This window comes from Arachis hypogaea, chromosome 9, assembly GCF_003086295.3.
Source record: "Arachis hypogaea cultivar Tifrunner chromosome 9, arahy.Tifrunner.gnm2.J5K5, whole genome shotgun sequence".
Taxonomy (NCBI): Eukaryota; Viridiplantae; Streptophyta; class Magnoliopsida; order Fabales; family Fabaceae; genus Arachis; species Arachis hypogaea.
The window spans coordinates 18,733,878-18,745,752 of NC_092044.1; the positions used below are offsets into that span (position 1 = coordinate 18,733,878).

Genomic DNA, 11,875 nt, shown 5'->3' on the forward strand with positions numbered 1-11,875 from the left:
ACATAACCCTTAAAAGATAGAAAAGTTTTTAAATGTATCCAAAATATTGATATTTTAAAAATTGTAATTATTAATTTTAATTAATATATTATATATTTTTTATAATTAAAATTATTAAAATATTGATATAATTGATATACTTAAAATTTTTTTCTAAAAGATATTCTTTAGTGTCACATCTAAACTAATCTAAATAATAGGAAGGGATCCCATTAGGAGAGATGGTGAACCACAAATTAGATGTCCCTCTTGTTTGTTGGTAGAGGTGTATACAGTATGATTCAATTCGAAGATTCGGTTTGAATTTAAACATTTTAAAGATTAATTTGGTGTGATTTTATCGGATTTAGAATTACGTAAGAGTCTTAAAAATAGACTCGATCAATATTTAAAGTCGGATCAAGGCAAATTCGACTTCACTTTATCTATGTGTATTTTAAGGGAACTAAAAAATGTATATATATTTTAAATTAATTCTAATATTATGTTATATTAATTATAAATTTATTATTTTATTTTTAATTACATTTGTTGAATAAAAATTAGATAAAAAAACTTGAAATTAGAATTTATGAACAAATTCATATTTAAATTTGAATATCAATTTTTCTATAACAAATATGTCTTTTTCTTCTTTATAAATAAGAGTATCATAATTTTTTAAAATAAAATTGATCAAAACTTGAATTTTATCGGTTTAGATCCGGTTTTAGTATAACTCAAAAATAATAAAAATTTACCGAATTGAGAGTCAAATAAAAATCACAAAAATAGATCTAATTATTATTTAGAGTCGAATTTAAATGAAGACAAACTAGACTTCACTTGCCCAAGTCCACTCTACTTGGTGGTTACAGATCCCTTTAAAAACAGATGACAAAAACTTGTTTTGAGCAATCTTATTCATACAACTAAAAGATTGTCCAACAATAATGATATTTTAAGAACAATTATGTGTTTGTTTTTTATACATTTTAAGAACAACTATGCAGTGTAGCTTTTAATTTAAAGAAATCGTACATTAAATTTTTTTATGAATAATTATATCAACAATTACTTTCAGAAAGAAGAGATATATTTTTTTATCAGAAATATTTGATAATAAAAAATAGCCAAAAACAATAAAAACTTATTTTATTTAATTTTTATTAAGTATTACAATAATAAATAAAGTTAAATAAAATAAATTATGACTTTGTCTTTCTAATATTACTAATAATTTTTTATACGAGGAAGAAAAAGACATTAATATATTATACTAGGAAATTGTGTATATCCTATTTTCTCTCTTTTTTTATGAAAAAATGTTAATATAATTGTCTAAAAAAATTATTCATGTAGCATTTTATTTATTTATCTTTCTCTCAATATTTTTTTGCACTTTCTGGAAATTCCAATATTATCTTAAAAGTTATGAACATTTAAAATGAAAATTATATAATTTTTTTACGGGTTATTAGTAACTATTTTTGTGTGGGTTAGTAATTCTAAATTATAAGTTTTTTTCTATTCGTGTCAGAGGGGGAGGAGATGTTGCGATTTATTATTTGTCAAAATGATAGAATAATCACATATTCATTTCCTCTTACGTTAATTAACTTTAATCATATGAAATTGATATCAAAGAGAGTCAATTTTTCTTTTTGGGGTTCAGCAGCAAGGTATATAATTTCTTTAAACGGAGAAAATGAATGCTATAGATCCGATCTTCTTCTCTCACTATACGAGAGACTATTTGTACCGACAGTCATATCAACGGTGAATAAAATATTGTCAAAGTATCTTATTATGAAATCTTTGGTTAATAAGGGTTACATGATTGACACTGAAATGCACTATATTCTGTATCATATTTTTGGCATATTATCACATTTTGAGCTATAATCACTATTTTCATATATAATAAGTCACCATTTTTAACAATAAATAATACGAGTGTAGTCATTGATCACGGTTTTCAAAGCTAAAGTCATAATTTTTTTTTTGGCCAAGATGATAAACATGGATATAACTATAATCATATTTATTTCATTAAACTTTAGGTTACAATTTTAAATCATGACCATTAGCATAAAACTTTAAGGTAAAGTTTTGAACCATGACCATACTCGATGGTAATGGTGATCCAACCTCCTACCATTTAAATTTGTTAAGGGACCACGCCCTACCCTTGTGGTTGAAATATTTTATTTCTTCAAATTGTTTAACAAATAAACTGAAACCTTAGATTCAATGAATTGTAATAAACAGCTACTAGAGGTGTTTATTGGTTGGGTAAAATTGGGTTTGATGTGATTTAGATTCGGTCTAAAATATATACCGGGCCTATTTATTAGACTAAACCCGACTCTAAACCCGATGAAACATATACACCTTCGAGCCACGATCCAAATTTCCAAAATTTCAACTATTATTTGACATAGTAAAATTTACTTAGAAAAACAAGAACTAACTCTTCTTTAAAATTAAAGTATAATCGTAATTAATACTAATATTGTATAATAACACCAAATATTTAAATCAATACAAATAACACAATATTATGCATTAGTCTAAAATCTTATGCATTTTAAACATAAAACATTAACTTTTAGTCTTATAATAACTAATAACACAAAATATTAAGGTTTACAATACTTAAATTTCACATAAGAATAGCCATCATCCATCACTAATAACACAAAATATTAATTGTGTATGATGACCGGGCCACTGAGCCGACTTCGGGTGACCCAAGCCATGACCCGGACCCAACCCGAAATAATGACCAGGTCTATTTTTAAGACTCTTACCCGACTCTAGACCCGATAAAATCACACCAAATTAGACCTTAAAATGTTCGAGGCCGGGTCGGACCATGCACACCACTAACAGCTGCAACATGTGATTAAGGTGAAAAAATGCTAATTGTTAATTTAGTAAAGGATTATTGTAAGATCAGAATAAACAACGGTATAACCGTAGAACCCATTTCGTTGTTCTATATATACACCCTCCCTCTTCCGAACATGCTAGGAAAGAGTTGACAATCAACCTGAAAACAAAACATTGTTGTGCAGCGCTCTCTTTCTGTTTCATTGTTCTCTTCAATTAGTTACACATGGCTACCCCAGAACTAGTTCAAGGCAGTGTGAAATCCGGTGCGGCAGGGATCACAAAACAGGCGAGTGTTACGAGTTGTGCATACGTGACGTTCCTGGCAGGGAACGGTGATTACGTGAAAGGTGTGGTGGGTTTGGCAAAAGGGTTGAGGAAGGTGAAGAGTGCGTACCCATTGGTGGTCGCTGTTCTACCTGATGTACCAGAAGAGCACCGTAGGATATTGGAGTCTCAAGGATGCATTCTTCGTCAGATCGAACCTCTTTATCCACCTGAGAATCAGACACAGTTTGCCATGGCCTACTACGTCATCACCTACTCCAAACTACGTATTTGGGAGGTATGTTGTTAAATGGAGACTCACATATTGACGCCATAGTTAAAAACGGTTAATAAAAATTTAGTTAAGTTTGTTAAATTATCTAACTATTTTTATTATTGACTTCGTGTAAAGGCAACCGAAGGTTATAGTTTATTTTCTAGATTTTATACGTTAAATAAAGAGAGTCAACACTTTTAATTAAAAAATATTAATTTAACTATAAAAAAATAATATAATAGTTATATTTTTAATACTCTCTAAATTTTCATTGTACACATACAAATATTCCATTGCCTCATACTTTTCCAATATTAATTATCTAACATTTGTCAAAATAAATACGGAATATCAGTTTTACTTATAATTATGAAAAATACTTCTCCGGCATTTTGCCAGGAATGGTATACTTCTTAATAAACTAATTAATATGTTCACTTAAAAGAAAAGTTAATTTGTCGATGAATTTTAGAGTAAAACACTTATATAAATTAAATTAATGTTAATATTATATGAATCATTCAAATTAAATAATGTTATATAGTATTTTTAATTATATTTTTATATAAATCGAATTAAACTAATTTGGATTACATAATATAATATAATATAATAGTAAATCGAAATATATGGTTCGAATTAGTAAGAATATTGTTTTAAGTATATATCGAATCGGTTAAATTCGAATTATATATTATAATACTAAATCGAATCATCGAATTAGTATGAAATAATACAAATGATTTGATTCGATTTACTATTTATAACAGAATTATTGATATTTAATACTTTTAAATTAATATAAACAATTAACTTTAAAACATAAATGTCAATAAAAAATTACTTTTATTTAGATTCAAATAAAATATTAAAAAAATTAAAACAAATAAGAATAAAAATTTAACTATTGTATTTTAGTTCAAATTTCAAAAAATCTACATTTTTATAAACTTATGAATTTAAAACGAAACATTAAATACTTTCTCAAAATTCATTAAAAATTATTATTTGACTCATTAGCATCTAAAAAATCATTACCAAAATTTTTTATGATAAAAAAGTTAATATAAAGTATAGTTCTCAAAGATGACATAGAAGTTAAAATTTGAATTTTTTTTTTAGAGTCAGAATTAACAAATAGTTATATATTATAAAATGACCAACTATGTGTACACAATATGCCATTTGAGAAATAAAAATACAGTATAAATATAGTTAGTCAAATTACATATTGTATATATATAGTTGGTTATTATATAATGTATAACTATATGTTATTTTTATTTTAAAAAAAATTCAAGTTTTAACTCCTATACCACTATGAAGGGTTATACTTTATATTAATTTTTTTAACATAAAAAATTTTGGTAATGATTTTTTAGATGCTAATGAGTCAAAGGATAATTTTTAATGAATTTTTAGAAATTGTTTAATATTCCGTTTTAAATTCATAAGTTTATAAAAGTATAGATTTTCTGAAATTTGAACTAAAATATAAAAATTAAATTTCTATTTTTATTTGTTTTGGTCTTTTTGATATTTTATTTGAATCCAAATAGAAATATTTTTTTATTGATATTTATGTTTTAAAGTTAGTAAAAATAATAAATGTCAATAATCTATTACAAGTAGTAAATTAAATAAAGCTTATTTGATTTATATTATTCTATATTAATTTGAATCACATTGATTCGATTTAGTACTATAATATATAATTTAAATTTAACCAATTCGATTTATACTTAAAATAATATTCTTCTATAAGTCAAACGCATGTGTTTTGATTTACTATTATTATATTGTGTAATTCGAATTAGTTTAATTTGATTTATATATAAATATGATTGAAGATATTTATGTAATATTATTTAATTTGAGTAATTTATGTAATATTGACATTAAATAATTTTTTTTTGTGACTGCTATATACATCTTAAATTATTAAGGGCTTCTATTTTTTATTTTTTAACTTTTTTTAGAGCCTATGTATTTCTGTTGATTTAAAACGTTGAGTCTATATATGACACCAAAAAAAAAAACATTCCGTCTATAGGTATGTATTTAATTTACAAAATAATTAAATATGTTGGTTAGATGTATGTTAAAAATCAACTATTAAAATTAATATATTAAAATATAAAATATATATTAAAAATAAGTTAAACAATATATAAATACGTACAATAATATATATTATCTAATTTTAGTAGTTAATTTTAGTAGATATATACTTTTTTTTAAATATTTAAAAGAGAATAAAAATTCACCTAAAAAATCTAAAGTTTCTTTATTTTGTACTCTATAATTATTGTTGAAATAAATAAATAATTTTAGATATAATAAGTCTACAATAATAGATATTATATATATATATATATATAATAAATGTTAAATTAAATAATATAATTTTAAGTTTGGTCTTCCTAGTATACTTTGATGTGTGACATGTAGATATATTTCTTGCAATGACAATATGACATAAATACATTTAATGCATAAAATTAATATAATTTTAGTGAGAGGTGAATTAGGGTAAATAGAGTTTTAAGCGAGAGGATTGGTAAAGGATCTACATAGAGAACAACCTGACAATTTGATATCCAAAAAGAGCTGTGAATAAAAAATTCTAAGAAAATTTTCATTTAAAGTGAATTTAACATTTGACCAAGTATTGAGGGTTTGTTGATAATGATGTTACAGTTTATGGAATACAAGAAGATGATTTACTTGGACGGAGACATTCAAGTTTACGAAAACATTGATGAGCTGTTTGATGTTCCTGATGGAAACTTGTACGCTGTGATGGACTGCTTTTGCGAGAAGACATGGAGCCACACACCACAATACAAGATCGGTTACTGTCAACAGTGCCCTCAGAAAGTGAAGTGGCCAATTGAGGAGTTGGGCCAACCACCGTCCCTTTACTTCAATGCTGGCATGTTTGTGTTTGAGCCTAGCATTCAAATCTACCATGACTTGCTCGCAACACTTCAAGTCACCACGCCTACCCCGTTTGCGGAGCAGGATTTTCTTAATATGTATTTCAGGAACACTTATAAGCCAATTCCTTTGGACTACAACCTTGTCCTTGCTATACTCTGGCGTCACCCTCAGAATGTGGACCTTCAAAAAGTTAAGGTTGTCCATTATTGTGCTGCGGTATGTGCATCAAATTCTGATCGCTTTTTGGATTTGTCGTTGATTGTCATTGTTTACTAATAATACTAATTAATTCTTTTTATTAAAAATATTGATTCATGGCAATTTTTTTTTAAATTAAATTTTGTTATACAATTAAATTAAATTATGAAATAAAATTTTAAAAAATAAATTAAATAAGGTTATGAAAAATTAGGGATGGTATCAAATTTATAGTTTTAATAACTAAATTAAACATTTACTTTTACATATTTTAATTATTTTAGGATAAAAATAGAAAAAAATTAAATTAGATATTGAACATGAAGTAAATAAATATTAATTTACTTTTTTTTTTCTTCACATTTAGGACATTGAAGACAATGGCATAGACAAAACTCTTTTCTTTTATCTCGGTTTTTTTTTTTATATAATTAATTTGGTAGAATTGTGTCAACTCATGATTAGTTTATGTTTGTTTCAGGGATCAAAGCCATGGAAGTACACAGGAAAGGAAGAGAATATGCAGAGAGAGGACATAAAGAAGCTGGTGCAGAAGTGGTGGGATATATACAATGACTCTTCGCTTGACTACAAGAAGCAAAAAGATGCGGACCCCTTTGTTGTGGCTTTACCGGAGGCTGCTCAACTTCACTATATAGCTGCACGCCAGCACCCTCTGCAGCTTATATAATTGAGCGCCTTCAGGTACAACAAAACAAAAGGGAAGTTCTTTTAGCATTGGAAATAGCAGAGCCTAAGCGAGGTCTACATTTCAGTATTTTTTGTAATTTTTTGTTCTTCGGTTTTGGTTATAAACTTGTCTATTTTATTTCTGTAAGTGTGATTTTTGTTGCCATTGTAATATTTTTGGGCAATGATGTACGAAAAAAAAAAGGATGAATCAAAGTAAGGAATTACTTTGTGGTATGTCTTCTGTCCCCAGTTATGCGTCCTAATGTTAATATTTTTTCGGATTGACGAATCAAGGGTGTCATAGATTTGTTAAGCACCATAATTGTTTTGTCAAGTTTTGGTTAACTAATAAATATAAGGAAAAGACACACAAATAAAATGAAATGGAAAAATAAAAAAATAGGAAAAATTACTTTTAAAATACTGTTAAAAAGATTTAATTATTAAAAAAGATTTTTAATATTAAAATTATTAAAAAAGATTAAACTTTTTTATAATATTTATATTATTTAAAGAAAAAGACCAAATCTTTTTGTAAAAAATAAATTTATTTTTAATTATTTTTTATTTATTTATTTTTTATAATTTTATATTAATAAGTTTATTTTTTTAATTTTAGTAATTTTCATTAATTATTTATTTATTTTTATATTTTTTATATTAGATTTCTATTTTTAATGAAAGAAAAAAAATGAAAAATTAAAAATAAATAAATAAGTAATAAAAATTACTAAAATTTTAGGAAAAACAAAAATTATTAATATAAAAATTATAAAAAATAATTAAAGATATATTTTTTTAATAAAAAATATTTTTTTAAATATTATAAATATTATAAAAAATTTGATCTTTTTAATAATTTTAATATTAAACATCTTTTTTAATCATTAAATCTTCTTAAGGATTCAATAGAGTAATTTTTCTAAAAACATAAGAAAATCATTACTAGAGTTCTACATGTGTCCAAACCCAATGCCCAGTATAGAATTGGACTAATTGGTCAATCAACCCATAATAAGGTTTCACAATTTCAGAGAAATACCAGCATTCCATGCAAACAGCATGGAACTTCGGCTTTAAGTTTACAACTACAACAGTATATTCGATTCATTTTTTGTCTTGCTCACTTATGTTTGTTTGCTGGACTTCAAAACCCCCACCCCAATGAAAAAATTGTTCCACTGGTGTAGTCGTTTGTCCAATCTTACTACAAAAATTATCTATAGCCTTTGGTTTTTCTGTCTGGTTTCGTGAAGTAGACAATAAAATATTTAAACAATGTGAATAATGAGCTAATTTTTAGCCTATTGAAAATTTAAAAAATATATAAACCACCCCAATTTAAGTTAAAAAATATCCTTTTATCTTTATTATTGGAAATTTTAACCATTCTCCCTTTTAAATCTAATTACACTTCTTTTTAATCCAAACTCCCTCTCCTCTCCAGTATCACCATCTTTTGCTGTCACAACTCACAAACTTCGAGTGCTGTATTAAAAATAAACATCCCATTTGTATGAAGAACAAACATTTTATTTACATTAAGAATAAACATCTTATTTCATGAAAAATAAACATCCACATGCATATATAAAATTTTCGCTACATACCTTCTCATAGTATCATCTGTGCGTCCAGCATGTTGCTATAGATATAGTTGTTTGGATCTATACTATGCAGCATTGTGAGGTTCATGGCGAAGATAGCGGAAGAAGGAGGGAAGAAAGAAGCGAAAACCGCCATAAAATCTTGCAGTTAAAGCCGTGGAGGCGAAAATGGAGTGAAAATTCTATATGACTTTGAATAATGTGTTGACATCGAGGTGGTCCTCGTTGTTGTGACGGTGGTAATGAGCTGGGGCTGCCAGAGATTGCAAGGTTGGCACGCAGATGGTAGCACAAAGAATGATGCATTGGGCTGCTGCAGAGCGATCAAACGTTTGCAGAAATGCTTGGCAGCGTTGGCGGGCAGATGGGAGAATCGAGTAGAGGCTGGGCGGCGTCGAACCGGGAAAGTGAAGCAGCACCTTGGTGCCTCTGAAGATCGGAGATGACAAATGGAGGAAGGAAATTAGTGTGATAATTAGGTGTAACTGCTAATTTTTATTTTTTAAATTTTAAAAATTAAAATTAAAAATAATTAATTTTATAATTTTAATTTTATTTTTTAATTCTATTGTTCACATTATTTATTATTTTTTGCGTCTTACTATTTTCCTCGTCTTTTTATACTTTTTCTTCCTCATATTTCCAAATTTATCTCTATTGTGAAAAACTATTGATTAGTTACATTGAAATACTCATAAGCATGATTTCCTGTCTAACTAGATACAAGATCAAAGTTTGGACTGTGATAAGTGTCACTTTTTATTCGATGGTCAACTATAAGCCACCCATAGTCCCTATACTATAAGCTTGGCTACCAGAGTTATGGTCTTGTTAAATAGCTTTCTTTGATTTGCCATTCTACTTTCATGTGGATTTGAGGATAAAAAAGGAGTTATATTATTAGTCATTCTGAGAGTAATCAAGAAAATTTAATCTTTCTAATCAATATATGTCACATTTTAAATTAATTTATTTTATTTAAAATTTAAAAATTGTTATAAAGAGAAGGAAAATTGATCCTGGTTATTTTTTAAAAGTTCAGCCTCTCAATATATTTTAATGATGTGGAAGAGTAAACCATTTTCAATCCACCAACAACTATTGACCATCCTCTTTGCCCTATCTCTGTCGCGCTGCCAGTCACATTGCAGCACCAACCACCATCTCCATGAATTTTACTGTCAATCAAATTAATAACTGAAAAAAGAATGGTTTAAGTATTTTGTTGGTCCTATAATTTTGTGTAATTTTTAATTTGGTCCCTATATTTTTTTTTAATTGAATCTCTGCACCAATTTTTTTTTCAATTAGGCCCTCTTGGCATTAATCGACTTAATTTTATAGGGATCAAACTAAAAATAAAAAAATTGGTGCAGAGACCCAAATAAAAAGAAAGAAGAGTGTAGGAATCCAATTTAAAAAAAAATTAATTCAAGGACTCAATTAAAAGGAAAAAAAGTACAGGACCTAATTAAAAATTTTACAAAACTATAGAGACCAACAGAGTAATTAAACCAAACAAAATTGAGTTATGTAAAAATTTAATAAAATAAATATTTATTTTATTAATTCTTTTATTCAGGTTGTAGGTAGAAATATTTCTGTAAAATTTCACAATTAACAAGTTACAGTTTTATTAGTGTTATTCAAAAAAGTTTGGTATCATTAAAATTGAATTATTTGCTTGATTTATTTTGGTTAGTATTAAAAAAAATGTGTAGATTAAATATTATTGATCATAATGATAATACTTGTATATTATGTAAACAAAAGTTGACAATAACCATTATTTATTTTTTGATTGTGAATTTACTTGGTAGGCAGTGGCGGATCCACGGGGGGACCTAAGGTGGCTATGGTCCCCCCAAATTTTTTTTAAAAAAATAGTAAATAGTAATAATTAATAATATTAAATTTTTTTATATATAATATTAAAAAAAATATAAGTTACAAAATTTTATAAATTAAAATAACTAAAAACTGCACTATGTATTGGATATTTGAATTATTGTTGTTCTTGTTAACAAATAGCTCATTCTAATAATTAATAAAAATGGTTCTATTATACTAGCCCAAGCCCATACTATTAATTAAAGTAACCCTAGTACATTTTTCAAATATTTATTTCAAACTATCATAGGCATAGCATCACTTTTCTCTCTCTTTTAGTGATTCCCAAACTTTTGGTCTTCTACTCTTCTCATTTTAATTTTCTTTCCATACCAAAACAAGACATATGAAGAAAAACCATTGAAGAGAAGTGAACAACAAAATATTAACCATTGAATGCACAACAAAGATTCAAAGAGGTATATTTCAATTTTTTTTAAGTTAATGACAATGTCAAGTATTATTTACATTATTTATTTAAAATAATTAATTTATTTTTTTTATAATGGACAGTGTTCAAAGATTGAAGTGAGGACAAAACTCAATAGAATTATTTTTTTGTGAGACTTGGAACAAAAAATAATCAGGTAAATCAATAACTTTATTTTTGGTTATTATATATTTGTGTTTCTAAAATTATTTGTTATTGCTCAATAGGTTTAATATTTTTTTTTAAGAAAATAATATATATGCAATTATTTTTGTTTTTTTTTGTTAGATAGTTCAAGTTAAGTTAAAAATGTCAAAGATGAAAACAATTCACTCATTTTTCAAGAGAAAAGAGAGAATATATGATGAACAAAATTCAGCTTCAGATTCTTTGAGTAATGTTCAAAATATTATTGAACAACCTGTGACACAACTTGTTGAGCAAGATATTCAACCCCCTGCTTCCAAAATAGCAAGGACTGAAATAGATCAAGTTAATATTGATACATTGATGCGTGATCCCGGAAAGCGTCCGCAAATTTGGAATTATCCTATCAATCAACAAGATGAAATTCGTAGAGCATACATAAAGTTTGGACCATAAAGTTTTAGTATGTAGTTGAACATTGACTTTTATATAATATAATTACTTTTTTGATATATATGCTACAAATCATATTTTGTTAATTTTTTGTTA

General features: G+C 26.3%; 1 protein-coding gene and 1 long non-coding RNA gene across 2 annotated transcripts; both read left to right on the forward strand.

The window, feature by feature from the left end:
- Positions 1-2,939: 2,939 nt before the first annotated feature.
- Positions 2,940-7,586, forward strand: LOC112710589 (galactinol synthase 1). Its single transcript, XM_025762872.3, has 3 exons — positions 2,940-3,439; positions 6,119-6,577; positions 7,041-7,586. The coding sequence occupies exons 1-3, from the start codon at positions 3,101-3,103 to the stop codon at positions 7,248-7,250; spliced, it is 1,008 nt and encodes a 335-aa protein (XP_025618657.1). The 5' UTR covers positions 2,940-3,100; the 3' UTR covers positions 7,251-7,586.
- A 3,427-nt stretch (positions 7,587-11,013) lies between these two features.
- Positions 11,014-11,875, forward strand: LOC140174950 (uncharacterized). The gene is made up of 2 exons (XR_011865101.1): positions 11,014-11,168; positions 11,263-11,875. It is a non-coding gene; the product is annotated as an uncharacterized lncRNA (long non-coding RNA).

Excerpts from the sequence above, each read along its gene's own strand:
- LOC112710589 (XM_025762872.3), top strand. The coding sequence starts at position 3,101 with ATGGCTACCCCAGAACTAGTTCAAGGCAGTGTGAAATCCGGTGCGGCA. Across the intron at positions 3,440-6,118 it reads CCAAACTACGTATTTGGGAG|TTTATGGAATACAAGAAGAT; the intron begins GTATGTTGTTAA and ends ATGATGTTACAG. Across the intron at positions 6,578-7,040 it reads TTGTCCATTATTGTGCTGCG|GGATCAAAGCCATGGAAGTA; the intron begins GTATGTGCATCA and ends TGTTTGTTTCAG.